Raw genomic sequence first — 22,799 nt, 5'->3', positions numbered from 1 at the left:
CATTCATAAAACACATTTGGTTTCCATAATGTCACACATGTCCAAGCTAAAGTGAATTTCATTAAAAATAAAAATATTTAAGGTGGAATTTCCTTCATTTGTATCCTGAAAAGTAGATTAGGATATATTTTGTTCGTTTAGAGCATTTCAAATTAAAAAATTTAAAACTATTACAATTATTTTTTACTTTTTTCTGCTTAGAATAATACACACTTAAATATTACTATTTGTATTATTATTATTATTATTACTTTATAATATTATTAATATTAATATTATTGATGAAAAGGTAAAGAGGGTCTTATGAATTTTGTGTTGTATAAAGACAGAGAATAGGTCTAAAATTTGTGTTGTTTTATGACATGGATTTACCTGCATTCAAAAGGTAACGTCTCATTAGTGTAGGTTTGCAGTGAAGCAGATATACAGTACTACCACCTTTTCCAAAATCCAGCCTTTTTCAGACCAACAAACATTTCTTTATTTTAAAAAAAATTTTGCTTTTAAATTTGTAAGAGAAACAGAAAAGTGTGGGTGTGTTAAAATATTAAAACAGTGCTCCTTTAAAGAGATGATGGCCTGATACGTATGTTAAACTCAGAGGGTGGCTGACCAGTGTGCTGTCAGCACTGTGATAAATCTGCTGTATGTGTTGTAATTAAGGAGGATTTAAGTCATCCTGATGAGACCAGACACAGAAATGTTCAGAAATAAAACAGAGGGATTAAAAATTATCCATCATAAACCATATTAGACCCCCCCACACACTAAGATTCTCACAGGAGGAGAGAGGTGTGAGTAAAACAGAGTATTAAAGGTTGTGTTAAATATGATTTAGGGCTGTCACTATCGATTAGACAGGAAATTGAGTATTGAGATTTCGTAGCAATTTAAAGAATCTGTAAAGTGTAAAATCACTTAACTTATTAAATAATCACTTTTTTTTACTAATTTATGACTGAGCAGTTGTGTTTGTGTTGAGGCTAGTGTTGTCATTGGTGTGTGTGCGTGGCTCACATAAAGTCAGGTCTAAAGTGGTGTAACAGAGCGCAAAAGGCCAGTCCGTTTCTCCAAGAAGTAGTAAAGTTGGTGATTTTGACTCCTCTGTAGTTCTTTGTGACCTCACGACACCAGGCCAACAGCGACTGACTTGCATTTGGCCTACCTCCAAGAATAGGACTGGGAATTGGGCTGGGCTAGAAAGACAGAAATAAAGACACAGAGTGAAAAAGCCATTTAATGTGCTGCTCAATTTTTTTTTTTAAATAATGAATTTTTTTAGGAAAAATTATTAGAAATAAAATTTAAACATCAATTCTGAAGTATTTGCATTTCAGTTTTGCAGTCTGCTACAAATTACACATCTATTACACAGACTATTTATTGAAACAATATAACGAAAATATAAGCAAGCGTATATGAGCAATTTAGAGTTAATGATGTGCTACTTTTGGTCAAAAATGAAAATACAATTGATCAGAGAATGTATTTATTACCAATATACTGAATCATCTGTTTATGGTTTTCATACATTTCTAATGATAAAGTCTATACACATGTTTTCTGTTTTAGATAAGGTACATATGCATGTGTTATGTATCTGACAAAAAATTTGACAGAACCAATAACACTCAACAAAGAGTGGGACAATGCTACGGCCCTTAAAAAAAAACGAATAATATTTATTTTATTTTAATTTCCATGTGCACTTTTATGAGGAAAAACAACATTATGGATATGACATGTCTGTTATGGACACGACAATTATAAAATTATCCTCACCTAACTATAGAAAAAAAATATTTTTTAAATGTTTAAAAACGTAAAGTGAGACCTTGCATGGGTAGTTAAGCAACCAAATATTGACATCTGAGATATCAGTTTGGTTAAAAATATTTGGCTAAAAAAATGTCATGGTAAGATTGACATTTGCATGGAATTGCTTAAATGCTCCCCCTTCAAAACTTCAGATACCACTGTACCCATATTGCCAAGCATTTTGCCCATGCAAAAATTGGGTTAAATTGTGGTGTTATTGTATGTAATCATTTTGTTAAACCTATTGTACTGTTTTGCATAATGCATGTAGGAAAATGTGGCTATTTAGAAACACAAGCTGTAATAATATTAACTACTTGAAGAACTAGGTCCTCGCATTTCAGTGCTCGAGCCCTTATTACACAGAAACATAAATTGTCCAACCAGTCACAAAATTTTTTTTAGTGCAAGCCTTCACTGTATCTCAAATTCTCTTTCTTTCAGTCACTCACTCTCTCTCACACACACACCTCTCATTGTCCCTGTTCTTCCAAAGTCCTTATATTCCAATCAAGATCATCAAATCCGACCCATCTCTCTCCAATTAGCTTTGTAAGCTCAGCTTTGTTAAAAGTCGCCTCTGTTAAAACCCTCTGTCTAATTTGAACAAACACACACACACAAAATCATGCACACAAAAGACTTACATGCTTGTTCTAATGAGAGCTTTGGTCTGTAAGGAGTGTATGGCCATGGATAATGTAAACACATGATTAATAAAGACTAGCCTTTGAAGCAGTATCAGTCTGGATTAAAAGTCCAGCTAAACAGAGGAACGAGATTTCTAATCCTGCAAATCCAGAAATACAAAGCAACGAAACCCCTTCGCACCAGGAGCACAGCCACTTTTGGACATAATCCTGTTAAAAATGGAGACACAGCATTGTTGGTTTGTATCACTTGGAATTCATATTCTACAGCACACGCAGGCTCACATTTTGCACCCACAATAACTTTTTAAGAAAGATAATCAAATATCCCTAGACAAAACTTGCAGCTATCTGATGAAGAGCTGCCTGATATATTCCACATCTAAATACAAATCTAACATGTTATTATAAAATAGTGCTCATCCTGCAGAAATACATTATCATAGGACAGGTATCTGTGTGGATCTGCGTGGCAGTGTGTGAGAACCGAGAGAGCAACACTGCCAACCCCCTGATAAGAGTGCTAAATATCATCTGGTCAACATACCAAGTATGTACGGCAGATTAACAACGCCCCCTTTTGGACAGAGCCTGCTACTGCTGGGAGAGGAAACGGAAGGTGTAAAAAGCCTGCCAATGTTTACAAAAGCATAAGTTGTTTCTATTCAAAATTATTTTAAATAATTTTGTTATAATCACATATAGAAGGTTTCTCAAAACAGCCATTTCTAACATTCGTGACAGGGACATTAAAAGCATGGCAATCAAGTAAATAATATAAACTTCTGTTCAATAGAAAAAAGCCCTATTGTTGAGCTTTCATGAACTGAAAAGCAATGTCTTAAAGGTGTGGTAGAAGCAGCAAGACACAGAATATGTAACTTTCTTAAACTTCGTCAACAGTTCCCTCTTAAATTATCATTACACTCTTGAAAATGTAAGTGCTCAACGATGCCATAGAAGAACATTTTCTGTCTAAATGGTTCTTTAAAGCACCTTTAACATCTGAAGAACCTTTTTGTTTCACAAAAAACATTTTTCAGATTATAAAAATGTATAAAAGAATCGTTCTTTAAAGAACCTTTGACTAAATGGTTCTCTGAGGAACCAAAAAAAGTTCTTCTATGGCATCGCTGTGAAGAATCTTAAAGGCACTGTAATTTTTAAGAGTGTATTAAAGGGGCCATGGCACAAGACTTTTTTAAGATGTCAAATAAATCTTTGGTGTCCCCAAAGCACATATTTGAAGTTTTAGCTCAAAATAATATATAAATAATTTATTATAACATGTTAAAACTTTGTAGTGTGCAAAAATGTGCCGTTTTGGGTGTGTCCTTTAAAATGCAAATGAGCTGATGAAATTCAAACACTGATCACAATGATGGTGGTTTGTTGCAATTAAAACTCAATTGTGCATTTCTCTGCGCTAAATGGCAGTGCTGTGGTTGGATTGTGCAGATTAAGGGGTGGTATTATTATAATAAGAGCTCCTTATGACATCATTAGGAGAGCCACATTTCAACAAACTATTTTTTCATGTGCTTGTAGAGAATGGTTTACCAAAACTAAGTTACTGGGTTGATCTTTTTCACATTTTCTAGGTTGATAGAAGCACTGGGGACCCAATCATAGCACTCAAACATGGAAAAAGTCAGATTTTCATGCCATGGCCCCTTTAAATGCTAAGATTCATGCACAGATGCCATTAAGAGCAAGTTTGTTGTTTGTGTTTATATGTTTGTCTGCACAGTCTTAAAGGTTAAGGTTTTCTTAAGGAGGGAAAAGTCAAGTGATGGCCCATCGGGGCCATGAGAGCCTTCTGCTCTGAACAGAAAGACACACACTCAAAAAACAATGCTTAAGATGCTAGCAAAACAGAAAAACAACAACAGCAACTATCTTACCATGAAGGAAAATAAATAATTGTATTCTATAAAACATTTAATTCCAGTCTTTGTGGTTTATTCACAATAAAAACTATAGTATCTTTATTATATCTGCATCCACTGTGGCGCATTCTTGCAGAATTTTGGAGAATGGACTCTTTTGTTAGCTCTTTTATCCAAAGTAACTTACAGTGCATTCCATGTACATTTTATTAGTATGTGTTATTAAATAGTTATATAATCAATGATCTATAACAGTAAATTTACTCCACCACCATGCAAGATGTGCAGACTACACAGGTGAATACACACACGAACTGCATGGGGATTGGGGGAGAACATGTTAAGCTGCACTGCATGCATGCAAACCCACATCCACTTTTCCATGTCACCTTTCCAGCATGCATGATAAGAGAGCTATAAGATCCTCAGGCAGTCTTTGCTCCTTTTAAGAGATGTTTGAAGTAGCTGTCTAATTTCAGCTCAATAATTACCTGGCATTACCGGCCAGGTGCTATTAAAGCAATTAGAAGACAACGGCCGTCTAGGAGCACTCTGCTCTTTAGGCTAACAGCACCCTGTGGCACCTTTACAGCCAAGAAATGCTTAAACTCACAGAACTAAGGCTGTAGCTGTTCCACTACAGAAGTGAATCACTGTAAACTACTGAATTGTTCCATTTTAAGCTACTGCAGGAAATCACTGTAAATTACTGAACCATTCCACTGCAACTATTAGGGCTGGGCAATATGGCGGTATATTCCATTACTGTGGAATAAAGATTTTTCTATTCCGTGTATTCTGCTGAATGTAAATAAGTGGGCATGACTAACCTTACACTCCTGCATCTTGGACTGAGTGTGACAGAGAAACTGGAAATAATCCTAACAAATGAACAAGTAATTTCTGTAATTTAATAATAAGTGTCAGTGAATCCACTATGTCCCTCTCTCTCTCTCTCTCTCACTTGTACATTTTACATGCCTATTTTTAATGTATATTTTAATACTATTTATGCATAAATACAAAATACAATGCATAGCTACAGTATATCTTCAATAGCATACAAAATAAACAACTGATTTTAAAACAAGATTCTGTTTATCAAGAATAGATGTAATCTGTTGTTATCTTTAGTGCATTTTCACTTCAACATTAACTTTAAATTATCATTTTTAAAACTGTGGTGAGCATTTTATTAAAAGTCAATTAGCGAGAATCAAATTTTCTGCAAATTTTTATATTCTAAAAACAATATTAAAGCTTAATAACATAAATATCATGAAATATATCGTTCCCATGAAATATAATGACTCAATCCGTGAAATGGATTTTTGGCGATAACGCCCACCCCTACAAACTACTGGAATCACTGTAAACTACTGAACTCTTCCACTGTAAGCTACTGCAGAAGATCACTGAAAACTACAGAACCATTCCACTGTAAACTACTGTTACGAATCACTGTACACTTCTGAATTGTTTTACTGTGACCTACTGCAGGGCATTACTATAAACTACTGAACTTTTCTATTGTGACCTACCCTAGGGAATCACTATAAACTATTGAACTTTCTACTGTGACTTACTGCAGGGAATTACTATAAACTACCGAACTCTTCTACTGTAACCTACTGCAGGGAATCACGGTAAATTACTGAACCTTTCCACTATGACCTACTACAGGGAATCACTATAAACGACTAAACTTTTCACTGTAAGCTACTGCAGGGAATCACTGTAAACTACTGAACTTTTCTACTGTGACCCACTGCAGGGAATCACTGTAAACTACTGAACCATTCCACTGTAAGCTATTGCAGGAAATCTACTGAACCATTCCACTGTAAGCTACTGCAGGGAATCAATGTAAACTACTGACTTTCTACTGTGACCTATGGCAGGCAATTACTATAAAATACTGAACTTTTCTACTGTAACCTACTGCAGGGAATTCACTGTAAACTACTGAACTTTTCTACTGTAAGCTACTGCAGGGAATCACTGTAAACCACTGAACATTTCCAGTGTAAGCTACTGCAGGGTATCACTATAAACTACTTAACCGTTCCCACTGTAAGCTACTGCTTAAAAATCTACTGAACCATTCCACTGTAAGCTACTGCAGGGAATTCACTGTAATCTACTGAACGTTCACAACTGCAAACTACTGCTGGCAATCACTGTAAACTACTGAACCATTCCACTGTAAGTTACTGTTGGAAATCACTGTAAACTACTGAACTGTTTCATTGTAAGCTACTGCACGGAATCACTGTAAACTACTGAACTTTTCTACTGTAAGCTACTGCAGGGAATCACTGTAAACTACTGAACCATTTCACTGTAAGCTACTGCAGGAAATCTACTGAACCATTCCACTGTAAGCTACTGCAGGGAATTCACTGTAATCTACTAAATTTTCACCACTGCAAACTACTGTTGGGAATCACTGGAAACTACTGAACTTTTTTGCTGTAAGCTACTGCAGGGAATCAATGTAAACTACTGAACTTTTCTACAATGACCTACTACAGGGAATCACTGTAAACTACTGAACCGTTCCACTGTAAGCTACTGCAGGAAAAAAAACTGTAAAGTACTGAACCATTGTAAACTATTGCTGGAAATCCTAGTAAATTACTGAACCGTTCCACTGTAAGCTACTGCAGGGAATCACTGTAAACTACTCTACTGTTCCTCTGTAAACTATTAAAATCATTGTAAACTAATAATGTGGTTCACTGTAGACTATAAAACTATTCCACTGCAAACTGCAGTGAATCACTCTAAACTACTGAAGTGATCCACTGTAAACTGTAAAGTTAAAATGTATTTTTCTCTATATTATACAATGAGTAGCATGACTGTTTAAAAAATATAATTAATAATATAACATTAATGGCTTAACACATGGCTTACCCTTAATGGCTTAAAACAAAATAAAAACAGCATAATCGCTTTGTTTAAGTTGACATTACACAGTGTTCCACAGGTTGAATTAGAAAAAAACAGCTGTACACAAACAGCTGCAAAATTTCCTTCTTCACTCAAAAGCTCACAGCACAAAGTGCATGTTCCTACTAAACTACATGCATCTACTAAAACAACACTGACGGGGATTTCTGAGAGCGCGTGTACTTATCAAACGTTGCGCTGTCTTGCCCTGAGCGGCGGTCGCGGGGGGAAGGAGGAGGAGAAAAATAAACGATTGGCAGCAGCATGTTTCTGTGCTGCAGGACAGGATTACAGTGCTGTTTCTATCCACAAACAGAACATATTAAAATGAAGCAGCATTCATCACTATCCAACGTACACACGAGCGGGCACACAAAAAGGCAGTGGCAAACAAAACGGCAAAAAAAAAACATGCAGCACATTTCAACATCTGCCAAAAATAAGATAGAGACGGAAAAAAATTCATTATTCATGATGAACGCAATGAACGTACACACACCTGACTCATGGTGGAAGATGAAGAGAGGAGGGTGGAGAAGGTAAAAAGAGTTGGATAGGGAAAACTTAATCTGTGTTGAATGAGAGAAACAAAGATGAAAGATGACAGAGAAAGAGTTTGGCAGAGAAACTACTGTAGGTCACATGAGACAGAACAGCTGAGATTTATGATCAAGACTGACAAGTGGAAAGTGTAATACAACTTAAAGCCTCTTAATCGATTGTCATTTATTTCACATTCCATAAATAGGCTTTACAAATACATTTCCCTGCTAACCTACAGACCTCTAGGGCCGGAAGAAATTATGTTAAATGCAAAAAACCTGGTAGTAAAAACACTTAATCTAAGATGTAATCACACACTTAAAAACTGGATAAAAAATGCTCAACCGGGTAAGTGTGATCACACACTTACTCTTTAAAAGTTGTAATCCACTTAAGATGCCTACGGCAACATCCATGCATGGTGCGTGTTTGTACACACAATAACAGAGTTAGTGCTGTCATAAATCTCCCTTAAACACACAAACACAATTATGATCTTAAAGAGTGTTTATAACTTCAATTTGCTGATGGCTTAACAGTCCTGCTCAATACACAACTATCCCCTGACAAAAAATTGTGACAAAGCCATAAACACTACATTTATACAAGAAACATCTGCTTTGCTTTACTTTAGAACTATTTTTATTTGTGGAGAAGGAAATAAATTGTAAAAAACTAATGTTCAGTTGCTGATGGAAATAAATGCAAATAAACAAGATTGGAAAAGCATTGAACAGTTTTGTTTAAATGGAAGATGAAGTCAGTTTTTAGTAGGGGTGCGCGGGGCAAAAACTAACATGGAAACACGGACTGTTAACATTGTTGCACAAGGTTGAGCGTTTTGTATTTCCGGTATTTTTTCACGCTGCCACAAGACAATCTCCTGCAAATTATTGGAAATGTATAATGTTTTTCCAGAGAGTTATTTATGAACGAGTGTTTTGGTGGCATGCAAGTACATTTTTTCATCATACGTTTTTTTCGGTTTCTAAGTTGGGTGTGTAAGATACCAAATCCAATGCTATGTCATATTAATGTCTATATCAGTTTCTTGTTGACTAAAACATAGCATCGTTTTGAAAAACTTTTTTGGTGGACTTGAAAATATGTTGACCCAGCGGGGTTAATTGTAACGCTGTGTTACAACTAACCCCTCAGAGCACTTACGATATAAAAACCTAACGTTAACTTAATTCTTGCCGTTGTTTTAAATAGGCTACACACAAATGATTGCTGGCTGCCAACAAAAAAAATGTGCCTGTCTTATCAAAAATCATGTGTTAGATTTATTTTTTCATATCTTTAATAATGATTGAATAAGGTCACGTCAAAGATTGAAATCATAATGAAATGAATGGCTAAAATCAGACTTTGATGCTCATTATCTCAGAATTTGAAACTGTAGTATGGTTATTACAGATTGGGTCACATATAAAAAAAAAGATTTGTCATAATTGTGCTGCTTTTTCTCACATATTTAGACATTTGTATCCATTTATAATTGAACTATTGTTAGAAAAGAGCTGGATGAATGAATACAGTGTGGATACCTGTCTATTATAGACAGATTTATAAACAATATCCACTCAAGTATATAGATAAAAATAGTATTGAAATATTTGCCTGCAAACTTAATTTTTAGCAAGTGTTAACCTTCTGCCTGTTACAATTAACCCCATTTATGGGGTAAGTTGTCACGTTTGCACTTCTGTCATGTTTGGTGTAATTGTCCAAGAATGATAAGTACTAGAAACAAACTTTAAATGTTCATTTGTAGCAGAGATGTGTGTGTTGTTTGTGTAAAAATATAATTAATCAAACTCAAACATTTTTTTTAATGATTGAGCCAAAACCAAAAAGGGTTAGGTTGTGCCACGCTCTCCCATACATGTAAACCTAGACTATAAAGCTGCAAAATTTTGTACACTCTGTTGGAGGAGTGTTAATAAGCTCAGTATCTCGAGCAGCACAAACACAGTCCTGTAGGGTGCCATTGTTGTTTGATTATGCTCACACGTGCCAACATACTGACTCAAAACAGACTTTTTAAAAAAGATGTAAAGTAAATATTTGGTGTCCCCAGAGTGCGTATGTGAAGTTTTAGCTCAAAATAGCCCACAGTTAATTTATTATAACATGTTAAAATTGCTACTTTGTAGGTGTGAGTAAAAATGTGCCGTTTTTGCGTGTGTCCTTTAAAATGCAAATGAGTTGATGTCTGTACTAAATGGCAGTGCCATGGTTGGATAGTGCAGATTAAGGGGTGGTTTTATTATAATAAGATCCCCTTCTGACATCACAAGAGGAGCCAAATTTCAAAGATCTATTTTTTTCACATGCTTGTAGAGAATGGTTTACCAAAACTAAGTTACTAGATTGTTTTTGTTTTTCCATATTTTCTAGGTGGATAGAAGTACTTGGGACCCAATTATACACTTAAACATGGAAAAGTCAGATTTTCATGATATCTCCCCTTTAACACATGCCCATGACATCACTGTTATCACATATTCATGCTTTGAAGTTTACAAGGAGATGACAAGGGGCCTTTTTTACAAAACTCAAAATTGCAGGACCTCAAAACAACATTGCCATGTAAACGAACAGCCCAATTACATATAAACATTCTGGTTTTGGTTGAAAATGATGTTGTGTAAACAGTTCCTAACAAAATTTTGTCTAACATAAAATTTCCCAAGTTTTCTCGCATAACTGAGCAAAGTTCATTTGCTTAAGCAATAGGCTGAGGGGGTGTTTTTGGGCCTCGTACAAAATATGAAATATGGCAGCAAAACTAAATCGCATTTCCAGGGCTTGTATCCCATGCTAAGCTACACAGCTTTAAAATTTAACACAACTGCCCTTGCTAAAACATAAAAATTTGGGAGGATAGGGGTCTAAGCAAATCTCCTGCACCCGCCCGTGTGCTATACACGTGTAATATGGTGTAATTTAACATTAGAGGCAATAAAAACATTGTCTGCGAGGCATAGCCCAAAACTCCAAACTGTGTAAATTAGCTTTATCTAGTGAAGCTTGCACATGCACACAAAAACAGTATTGAAAAAAAGCAACTGGCATCAAGTCAGCTCTGCTATAGAGGAAGCCAAGCATTTACAAACATACCAAACAACTCAAACCACTGCAACACTAAACATCATCAACATGTGAACATTTGTGGGAGAAGCATACACACATTCAAATCACTGCCACACTAAACAAACCTTATGGAAAACTGAAGTAAAAATAAAACACGGGATAAAAGACTCTTCTGTATTAAATGTCTACAGCATTGTTAGTTAAACTAGGATTAAGAGGGTGTGAAGAACAACAACAACAACAAAAAACATCTAAACCTATACAGCACTAATCTGCTTAAGACAACACTCTTCTACAAACAAATTACAGAAGGTGAAGTTCAGCGATCTGCTCAGATAAAGCTGTCATTTATCAATGAATCTGCAATGCACACGGAAACTCATTAAGAGCGGAGGCGCAGTAATACTCAGAGAAATAAGTGGAGGGAAGAAGAGAGAGAGAAACATCAGGTGCACACTGCCGTCAGATCGTTGTCCATGGCTGCGCGGTCCCGTTGGCAGATGAGAGCCTTGATAAGTGAAAGCAATTAAAAAGAATATAATTACAAAGTCACCCCTATCTAAACGAGGCCTTGATCAAAACATGCCCACGTCAATACGTCGGCCGGAGCGCGAAGTGAGATCGATGGAGTCAGGAAGGAAGGCTTTTACCGTGCCATGCTTCACGCCATCAAACAGCATCACGCATGAGGGAGATGAGAGGAGAAACACTCTTAAGCTAATGAAAGAGACACACAAGCAAAAATACTGTCTAACAAGAAGAGGACAATTTTTTTTTGTGGCAAGTGTCAAACACTTTTTGGTCCTGATTAGTCACACGTTCCCAGAAGAGGAGCGGGAGAAATATTTATGACAGCTGTCTCATTGGTAAAAATATAGACTGGAATACAAACATGGCTGGGCTGTGCAACATGAGGTTTGTCTTTAATGGGGCCATGTCATGGGAATCAGTGTTTTCTTGTTAGTTTTTATCATTTAAAAATTCACATTTTTGTCCAAATATTCTCAACCCAGTTCATAGAGAGCTACAGGTATTTTTGTAGGCCAACCCGGAAGTTAGCGGGTCACTGGTTCCCTCGCCAAAAAGCCCATTCATTATTCCCAAGCTCTATGTTTAACAAAAGTTTTTGATACTAATACATTTTGTCCAACAAGATAATCTTTACAGATGTACACAACTTTTTGAAGTTCAAATGCGTTTACTAGAAATAAAAAGCTAACCTTAACATAAACAAATGCAACTTCCGGTAGACTTCCACATACTGTAGAGTCCTTTTACCGTAGTTTATTTAACAAGTATATTACCTTCGTTCATATATAATTTTTACATTTATGCATTTGGAAGACGCTTTTATGCAAAGCGACTAATGCTGCGTTCAGACCAGCCACGCTAGAGTCATCAAATGCGAGTGATTTCAATGTTAAGTCAATGTTAAGACGTGTTGACACGCATCTGGAGGTCTCACGGCGCGTATGAGGCATTTAGCGCGGCACGGAAGATGCGATTACGCCTCATTCGCATGTCTAGTTTGCGTGAATGGTGCGAATTGAGCGCTGGAAACGCGTAGGAAACGCGCAAAGTGCATTTTTTTTACTTTGGCAGAAAAACGGCAGCGTTAACCAATCAGGAGTTTGCTCTAGTAGTGACGTGATTACGGAAAGTGAGCATAATTGCAGAAGCCCCTCCCATGATGCAAATTTCAGGGTGAATGTCTCGATAACTAGAATTTTACACACGGCTTTCAGGCGTTAAAGACACACCATGCAGTTATTTTACCTTAATATAACAGCTTCAAAGTCATTTCGATGGTAAACGAAGTCATAGTATGGCGAATCATCCCCCTGTTGAAGCTCGGGAAGGACGCCGCTACCAAAACCAGCAATGCAAGCTTGGGAGAACCGCCCCTGACAAATCTCGCGAGAATCACGACTTGCTTTACGGCAACGACGTCACACACGTTAGCCTTGTTCGACTTCGTGCAGCGCTGCAAGAACCGGCAGTCGGATGGAGTAAAAGTACCGCGAGAATGATCCGAGACGGCACTTTGACGTCATCCGGCTGTCGGTTCCTGCAGCGCTGCATGAAGTCAAACAAACCTGTAACAACAACTGCACGCGCGCATTAGAGACGTGATGCTCGATGAGGGAAACAGCTAAGAAAACCCGTTCGGAAGAGAGTAGAAAGCGAAAAAGAGAATCTGACCGAGTTAGGTCAGGTTTTTACTCGTTGGCGTGAGCTAATAGACAGCCCTGGATGCAAAAGGGATGCTGATCTGGCGATCTTGTTGATGGACAAGTAAGTAAATCTCTTATTTGTAAATTTGTTTGCGGTCTATGTTGTATGTGGTTTCGCTTGCGCTTGCTTGTAGTGTGTATTTTTTTACTAAGCTGTTCATTCATCCAGTGTTGATAATTAGACCAGTAAAATAACTTCAACAAGGGTCTAGCTAGCTTACGATCATAAGAGCATTTAGCAGACTTGCTAACAAACACTCGTTTCTCTTACATGTTTTTTTTTGGCCATCTAAACTCAAGTGTTGTGTTGTGATGTGTACGTAGTCATTTGTTTAATTTCGATTTCTTATGGCCAACGAATAACGGCCAATGTTATGAAATAATGCAACGTATACAATTAACTTTGTCAATGCATTTTGTAATGTTTACATTACAATTAAAAAACAAATGAAATTATACAGTAGACATAACGTTAGACTATAGACTGTTTACTTGTGATTAAGCTGCAATCTTGTAAAAACGTAATAAGCCAGCAAACGCGCCTACTCTACACTTGGCATAAACTTCTTATTATCCTATTACCATCATCTGTAGTTTAGTAGACATGCAGTAGCCTAATATTTGTATGAAATTGTGAAACATTCCCTGGTCATTATCTTCGGAGTCCATCTCACGCCCAACACTATCCTTACAGGTACGTACAGAGTGGGCGTGCGAAATTACGACAGTTGCAAGTTTTCCCCAGTGACTCTAGGGGTCGCTGTTTAACAAAAACGTCAAACTGCATGGAATGCCTTTAATGAAGCGAGTAAAGCCAAAATGTTCAAGCGGCAAACTAGACACCGTAGACGCGAATTTGACGCTTCAAACGCAGCTGGTGTGAACCCACAGTTACAGTGCATTACAAGATTTTTTTTCAATGTGTGTTCCCTGGGTTCAAACCCATAACCTTTTGTGCTGCTAACACAACGCTCTACCACTGAGCTATACAGGAGCACAGATATGAGCTATCATATTTAACGCGTATCAACTATTGATACTTATTGATACTTAGCTAGCGTTACTGTGTAAAATTAATGTATACAATGCTAGCTACAGGTCCTTGAATTCTTGCCTGCCTGCCAAATCTCTCTGATCCATGCTCGTCATCTCCCCTCGTCTTTAGCAAACCAAAACATTTTATTTTCAACAAAGTATTTGTTTCAGAGATCAGTTTAGGCACTAGCCAGACCGATAAATAAATAAATACAGAGCAAAGGTCACTTTGGTTCAGGAGTGTAACAGTGACAATGCACATGCGTCCAATGAAATCGTCTATACCACAGTCTCTCAACCTCAACGTTATTACCACCATAGCTCTTTCAAACTTTATTAAACTTTTAAAAACATGTTTCCTAATAAGAAAATACTGTAATGTTTAAAGGTCTAAATTGTTTTTTTTTTTGGGGGGGGTTCTGCAAGTTGCATTGATTTTGAGATCTTCATGCATGATGAAGTTTAAAGTCTACAACGTCTGTAGCCCCATTTAGCAACTTGTTAGTAACCACCCTTTAAAATACACATTAACGCTTTAAAAATCATCAGTAGGGTATAATTGGTGTGATGGTACACAGTTGACGGTACCCACTGACTTATACAGGATTTGTTTTTCCTACTATGGAAGTCAATGGGTACCGTCAACTCTGTCGTTACCATCTTTTATCAAAATATCTTCTTCTTTTGTGTTTAACAGAATAAAGAAACTCAAACAGGTTTAAAACAACATAAGGGTGAATAAATAAAGATAGAATTATTTTTTTGTGTAAACTATCCCTTGTGCTTGTGTAGTATAGGGCTTACGCACCAGACTTCATACCTGACGTCCTGTAGCTGTATGGCGGTGGGCAAGTGAAATTATAGACCAAACTAATTGATACTGTGATGTCATTGATCGCTATTTTCATAATAGATAACTATTTATTGATTAGTTGTTGCAGCTCTACTACCAAAAATACACATTTTATGTATCACATAGAACATGCATATTTATTCAATAAATGTTTTGGTATGAAGAAGTGCGCTGCACTCTTATGCAGGGTTCACACCAGACGTGGTAGAGGCGGCAAGCGCGAGTGATTTACATGTTAAGTCAATGCAAAGACACGATTAGGCATCCTGGGTTACGCAACAAATTGAGCGTTTCCGTGGGAAACGCGCGAGTTGAAAAATCTGAACTTTGGCTGATTTCCGCGCTGCGTTAACCAATCGGACCTTGCTGTAGTAGTGACGTGATTATAGGAAGCGAGCGGAGTCTCAGCAAAGTCGCAGAAGCCCCTACCATGACGCGAATTTCCTTGTGAATGTCACGAATGACTAGAATTTCACGCGTTGCTTTCAAGCGCAAATGAAGCGAGTAAACTGAAATGTTGAAGCATCCAACTATGCGGGAATAGCGTATTTTTGCCGCCTCTACCGCAGTTGGTGTGAATGCACCATTATTGTGCAGTATTCTGAAATAAATTTGTCCACCCTGATGAACTGATATTGACTATGCCAGTACAGAAAACCAAGCAAATCATAACTTATAGTAAGGTCTGTCTAAAAGTACCGTAACAAAAAAGTCTGTTAGTAAAGGTCTGAGATGGTAAGACAAGGTGGATAAGACCCGTAACTAACAATAAACTGTAAACAAACTTCAGGGAAAAACTAAAGTATGAAATATGGTCCCTTTAAGAGCTCAAAAGTCATTCAGAAATAGTCATACAGAATAGATCATTAGAATTATTGTGTGTATGTGTGGTGGCCAAGGTATTAAAAGTGGAAAGGCAGAGGTTAAGGTGTAGTATCACCCTGTAGCCCAAGACAGCTTGCCCACTGAAGCTAAGCAGGGCTGAGCCTGGTCAGTACTTGGATGGGAGACCACCTGGGAAAACCAGGTTGCTGCTGGTAGAGGTGTTAGTGAGGCCAGCAGGGGGTGCTCACCCTGTGGTCTGTGTGGGTCCTAATGCCCCAGTATAGTGACGGGGACACTATACTGTCAAAAAAAGCACCGTCCTTCGGATGAGACGTTAAACCGAGGTCCTGACTCTCTGTGGTCATTAAAAATCTCAGGATGTCCTTCGAAAAAGAGTAGGGGTGTGCCCCGGCATCCTGGCCAAACTTGCCCATTGGCCTACTAATCATCCCTCATACTAATTGGCTATATCACTCAGTCTCCTCTCCACTAATAAGCTGGTGTGTGGTGGGCGTTCTGGCGCAATATGGCTGCCGTCGCATCATCCAGGTGGATGCTGCACATTGGTGGTGGTTGAGGAGATTCCCCCATTCATATGTAAAGCGCTTTGAGCACTGGAAAAGCGCTATATAAATGTAACGAATTATTATTATTTTTTTTTATAGTAAAGGAATCAGGGACTGTTATTGATCAGTGCTGGGTGGTATGCAGAGGACTGTGGGTAAAAAGTTATCCCTAGTTGAAATGAGTTTAAGGCCACACACCTTCAGGAGTGGAGAGTCCAGGAGAAGATTAATCTAAAGTTACTCTCTCCATCTCCACTATGTCATTCAAACTGCCCTCAGCCTTAAACCTCTCTGTCTGTCTCTCACACACACATACACACACCACTGATCCTTCTGTACACAAACGCACACACACACAACTCACTAAATCAGAGATGACGCACACACCTGCCTCATTCACATCAAACATGCAGAATAAGGAGATTTCTCCAATCTGCGACCGTCCAACTTCCCCACTCAAACAGGTACTCTTTTAAGAGATCATGCCAAAGATTTGTTTTCTTTTCTTTACAGCCTTTTTTCATTTTCTCTCTCTCTCTCGCTCACTCCCTCTCTCTTTCTCTGAAGCCAGAAGTGTAATCCCTGGCAGATAAAACTAAGAACTTACAACAGGAAGATTACCGAGAGCTTTGTAGCCTGTGTGTAGCAAGTCAACGTTGGTATTGGAGAGCTCTTCAAGTGCTTAACTCATGAACTGAGCTCCCACACACTCACAGGAGAGCAGGATAATGATAGCTGTATTACTGTAACAGGCTCAAAACACTCATGCACATGGCCTGGCTGCTTGAGGATTCTTTTAAGCAGAGAAAGGCATAATGACCATGAGCTGTGAACTGGTAGAGATCCAATGATGGGGACACAGGGTAGTTTAAAAGGTAAATGAGGTCCATCCAAAACCTCCTGGAAAGAAACAAGCTTTAGAGTACGTTTGCCAGAATCTGATCACGAAAGACGTGCTTTACCAGCGCAGGACTGGAAAAAACATTTCTTAAGGTGAAGCCAGCACACTGATACCTCTGACATTCCTAAAGCACAAACAGTCTTCATAGATGCTTTGAGGAGGAAGATATAACCCTCTCTTCTGCTCAAATAGCCCTCACTTTATTTATATTTTCATCAAATAGAGAGATTTCACAGATAAAAGCTCAAAGACTCCCTCTCTTTTTCTCAGTCCTGGGCCTTAAGGTCTTAAAGCATCTCAGATTCTCAGGCCTCGTCCTGCATCACTCACCAGTGGAGGGCTGGCTGAGGGGGATTATTCTGGTAGAGTTTCACGGATTATGAGGGCAGTATTGGGGTCTTACTGCCCCTCTGTCAGTGGGACTTCATGGCCTCATCTCTCTGAGGGATGGGCAGCCCCTGGAAGCCCACATAACCGGGCCTCAAGCTGGGCTTAACCGTGCACCCCTGGCCTTGGCCCGGGGTTCAAAAAGGGGGTAAACTAGACAGGGGTGAAACAGAGAGCAGAAACAGAGAATCTTTGTTTTTTCCTTTAGAAGTTAAAAGTACCCTTTCTAAACAACTAAGAACAGTATTGGTGCGGTTTACAGTATTGCTAAGGAAATATAGGATTGTTACTTCAACGTATTGTTATATGATACATCATGCCATTAAGCTATAATGATAATATCACATGAATAAACCACGTTTCACCATATAGGGGCAGTTTTCCGGACAGGGCTTATCCTAGTCGCAGACTAAAATGCATGTTTGAGCTACTTTAATTTCAAAACACCTTGTACTGACATATTTTAACATATATCAGTGCCATTGTTTTGTCTCAAGATGTACACCAATATAGTTTTCTGTAAGGTTTGTTTGTAAAAACTTCTTAAATTTCCTAAAATACACTTTGCACCCAATACAACCAATTATTTATTATTTTATCCAAATTCACACTTCGAACGATTTAAAAAATAAAACTGTGCAATGTACGAAATTCCAACACTGAAAAAGAAGAAACAAGTGAGTACAGTACTAGACCACATATTGTATATACAGTATATTACAGTTATGTAGGGCTGCAGCTATCGATTCTTTTTGTAATCGATTAATCTAGCACTAAATCGATCGATTAATCTGATTTTTTTTGTGTGTTTTTTTAAACAATAAACAAATAATTCATAACAAATGACGTGGCTATAAAATGATCAAGCATTTGGCTTTTATAAAAAAAAAAAAAAACTGAGTTATTGATTCCAACTCCAAGATTTGGCTCCAAAACTAAGCCTATTTAGTGTTATTTTTACCCACTTAGTGTTTATAAGTGCCAGTGCCAACAATTAAGCAATTTAATTTATTAATATGCACAACATGTTTCATGCTGTAATCTAGCCCTGACATCAAAGTAAATATCTGGTTTATGTAGATTTCTACACCTGCAGCATTTACCATTAGGCTACTAACAAATAATATAAAATTTCTGCGGTGAGTCTATGGTAACCTAGCAACCTGTGTGTGCATGTGTGTTTGTTTGTGCACGCGTGCCGTGCGTGAGGAAGAGTGACGCCCCAGTCAGACCAGTTGCTTCATTGGAGTTTGGTACGGCAGAATTTGGCTTGCATCACTTGCATTGCGGTGCATTTTGGGTAAAGCATCCGTTCGAAAAATCGCATCACGACATCACGTCCCGGTGTATACAGTGAATGCATGCTGAAATCATTGTTGCGTGGCTACATAAAAGTTTAAGCATTTGTGATGCATTGCCGCGATTGGTCTGACTGGCCTGTGAGAGAGACAAGGGTGCATGCGTGTGTGTGAAGAGGTTCTTTTTTAGGCTATACTCTCTTGCAGTTGAATGTGAATACGTTTACTACTTAAAACATCAAAGCTAAACATAATTTCTAGTCAAACTGCATCACAACATCGCTACAAATACAGTATTGGATTAAAATCAGCGAACATCAATGTATAGGCTTAGGCTACGTTACCTTGTTTCAGCGACGCTTGGTAAAACAGCAGTGGATGTTTTCGGTTCAGATGCTGAATGTAATGTTATGATAAGAATGTAATGATCCCAAACTTTAGACTTTCTTTGCCGTTTATGGGGCAACTAAATTCAAAATCGATCACGCGCTATGGTGTGCTTCCTGAACACTGAACAACGGTCCGTGTGAATCTTCGAGGCAGAATTTTTGCCTCGGGGAATTTTTGTAATCGAGTAAATCGAGTAACTCGATGAATCGTTTCAGCTCTACAGTTATGAATAACTAAAAGCAAAGAAATGCAATATTACAGGACATTATTTGCCATGTAAATGTTTTGCTTACAATCTTGAATTTACAAAGCAGAATAAAAAATGTTTTTAAAATGTGCCCTTTATTATACTGTATGTCATGTCATAGCCAAATGCAAATGCCTAATCCTTGTCTAAAACTGTGACATAACATGTTTGTAAAGAAACACAAACACTGAAAAGCCCTTGTGGAGTCAAAATCCAGCAGTGTCTACACAAACTAATTTAAAAACACCACCACCATCTGTGAACTCAATTAAATAATGTTTATTACTTTCATTTCTTTTAATTAATGCTGCAGTCTGAATGATTGAGAGAGAGAAAGGAGAGAAAGAGCAAGAGAGACAGATAGATAGAGAACAAGATGTGCAGTGAAATAAGTGTAAGGGCCAATCCCATTTCTCTGTCTTACCCCTTCCCCTTCCCCTACCACTTCGTCTTACCCCTAGCCCTTGTCCCTCAAAACCAAGTGTTAAGCGCTAGGGGTGAAAACATACCCCTATGAAATGAGACACTGCTTGGTTACGGTTACGTCATCATACATCGTCGTTTGCTGGCTGCCAGTTAAAACTGTAGACAAGCATGCAGTCCATTCATGGCTAGTTAGAGAAATACGGGAATGTTGTGCAAATCAGCAAATACGGGAATGTTGTGCAAATCAGCAACGTAACGTTAGCGTAGCAAACTAGCGAAATTTTTAAACATTTAAATTAAGAACATAATTCAAATATATATGAACAGGACTGTGTAGAGCACAAAACAAGACGTTAGTAATTTTTAAATTAATTATTAAGCCGAAAATACTCATTTATGGGACTCTCTGGACGCTTTGGCCGCCATTTTTGCCGGTTGCGCAGTGTATTCTGGGTACCCCTTGGTTTCAAGTAAGCTCGCGGAAATTCTTGGTTTTAAGGGGTATCTACCACTTGCCCTTAGCCCTACCCCTTCATCAAAACGAGAATTGGGATAGCCCTTACTCTCACGTGAACGTGCAAAACTAAGGGGTAGGGGTAAGGGGAAGGGGTAAGACAGAGAAATGGGATTGGCCCTAAGTCTGTCCCTGTTCCACTGTAGACTCTCAGGTCATAAACATCATAATTTAATAGTTCTGCCAAATCATGAATAAAGATTTCTTACTGTACAGAATTATTTTGCCACAATTTCTTTGAAAAGTGAAGAAAGTAAAACAAAGTAAAATTGAATATGACCACACAAAGTTTCTAATGTCTTAAAACTTTTGAAGAAAAGAAAAAACGGTTCTAAGAGAAGCAGCCATAAGGATGCTGTTGCCTCACTCTGGAAGGCTTTATGTAAATCTAAAGAGCTTTGCGGTGACTGCGTTTGCCGTTTCTTTATATTAAAATACAGACCATAATTTATGAAGCGTGAACTGATGAAAATCCTCAGATCAGTGCGTCCCTGTGTGGAAGACTACTGTTAAATGACAGTGAGGAGAGAGCGGCGAGCAGGGAGGTGTAAAATCGTTTCGCTGGAAGAACGAAGGAGGAGGAGAAAAGATGTACTAGTGATTCAGAACATCCCTTTTCCAGCAACCCAAGACAGCCTATTCCACCCTTCCTTGATTCGTACAGATTAATTCTTTGCCCATTTTAAAAACAGCATCTCCACATGCTAATATTAAAGTTCTAAGAGATGTTTCCATCCCTGAATGTCAAAGGGAAAAAAATGACGAAAACTACTGCAGATCCTTAAAGCACAGATGCAAGTTCTTTGAAACATAAATGAAACCTGGAGTCCGGTTGGATATACAGTGAGGAAAATAAGTATTTGAACACCCTGCTATTTTGCAAGTTAACCCACTTAGAAATCATGGAGGGGTCTGAAATTGGCGGCGCATATCCACTGTGAGAGTCAATCATCTAAAAAAATCCAGAAATCACAATGTATGATTTTTAAACTATTTATTTGTATGATACAGCTGGAAATAAGTATTTAAACATCTGAGAAAATCAATGTTAATATTTGGTACAGTAGCCTTTGTTTGCAACTACAGAGGTCAAACGTTTCCTGTAGTTTTTCACCAGGTTTGCACACACTGCAGGAGGGATTTTGGCCCACTCATCCACACAGATCTTCTCTAGATCAGTCAGGTTTCTGGCCTGTTGCTGAGAAATATGGAGTTTGAGCTCCCTCCAAAGACTCTCTATTGGGTTTAGGTCTGGAGACTGGCTCGGCCACACCAGAACCTTGATATGCTTCTTACAGAGCCACTCCTTTGTTATCCTGGCTGTGTGCTTCTGGTCATTGTCATGTTGGAAGACCCAGCCTCGACCCATCTTCACTGCTCTAACTGAGGGAAGAAGGTTGTAGGGATGGTACTCATCATTCTTCTTCCTTCAAACACGTTTAGTGGAATTATGACCAAAAAGTTCTATTTTGGTCTCATCTGACCACATGACATCATCCAAATGGTCACTGGCAAACTTAAGACGGGCCTGGACAGGTGCTGGTTTATGCAGGGGAACCTTCCGTGCCATGCACGATTTCAAACCATGACGTCTTACCAACAGTAACCTTGGAAACGGTGGTCCCAGCTCTTTTCAGATCATTGACCAGCTCCTCTCGTGTAGTTCTGGGCTGATTTCTCACCTTTCTTAGGATCATTGAGACCTCACGAGTCGGGATCTTGCATGGAGCCCCAGTCCGAGGGAGATTGACAGTCATGTTTAGCTACTTCCATTTTCTAATGATTGCTCCAACAGTGGACCTTATTTCACCAAGCTGCTTAGCAATTTCCCTGTAGCCCTTTCCAGACTTGTGGAGGTGTAGAATTTTGTCTTTGGACATCTCTTTGGTCTTGGCCATGTTAGTAGTTGGATTCTTACTGATTGTATTGGGTGGACAGGTGTCTTTATGGAGCTAACAACCTCAAACAAATGCATCTAATTTAGGATAATAAATGGAGTGGAGGTGGACGTTTTAAAGGCAGACTAACAGGTCTTTAAGGGTCAGAATTCTAGCTAATAGACAGGTGTTCAAATACTTATTTGCAGCTGTATCATACAAATAAAATTCATACATTGTGATTTCTGGACTTTTTTTTAGATTATGTCTCTCACAGTGGACATGCACCTAC

General features: G+C 38.2%; 1 protein-coding gene across 6 annotated transcripts in view; it reads right to left on the bottom strand.

The window, feature by feature from the left end:
• Window positions 1–22,799, bottom strand: part of ehbp1 (EH domain binding protein 1) — a 206,769-nt gene that overhangs the window by 91,700 nt on the left and 92,270 nt on the right. For all 6 annotated transcript variants that reach the window (XR_012370470.1, XM_055172481.2, XM_073869419.1 and 3 more), the window contains one exon: window positions 1,018–1,196. Coding sequence is in view for 5 of the 6 variants with exons in the window: in XM_055172481.2 (XP_055028456.2) it covers window positions 1,018–1,196 (179 nt within the window). In the remaining variant the exon portion in view is untranslated. The remainder of the gene's footprint in view (window positions 1–1,017; window positions 1,197–22,799) is intronic.

This window comes from Misgurnus anguillicaudatus, chromosome 7 (assembly GCF_027580225.2).
Source record: "Misgurnus anguillicaudatus chromosome 7, ASM2758022v2, whole genome shotgun sequence".
Lineage (NCBI taxonomy): Eukaryota > Metazoa > Chordata > Actinopteri > Cypriniformes > Cobitidae > Misgurnus > Misgurnus anguillicaudatus.
The sequence above is the reverse complement of the archived record's forward strand: the minus strand, read 5'-3'. Positions and strand labels throughout refer to the sequence as shown.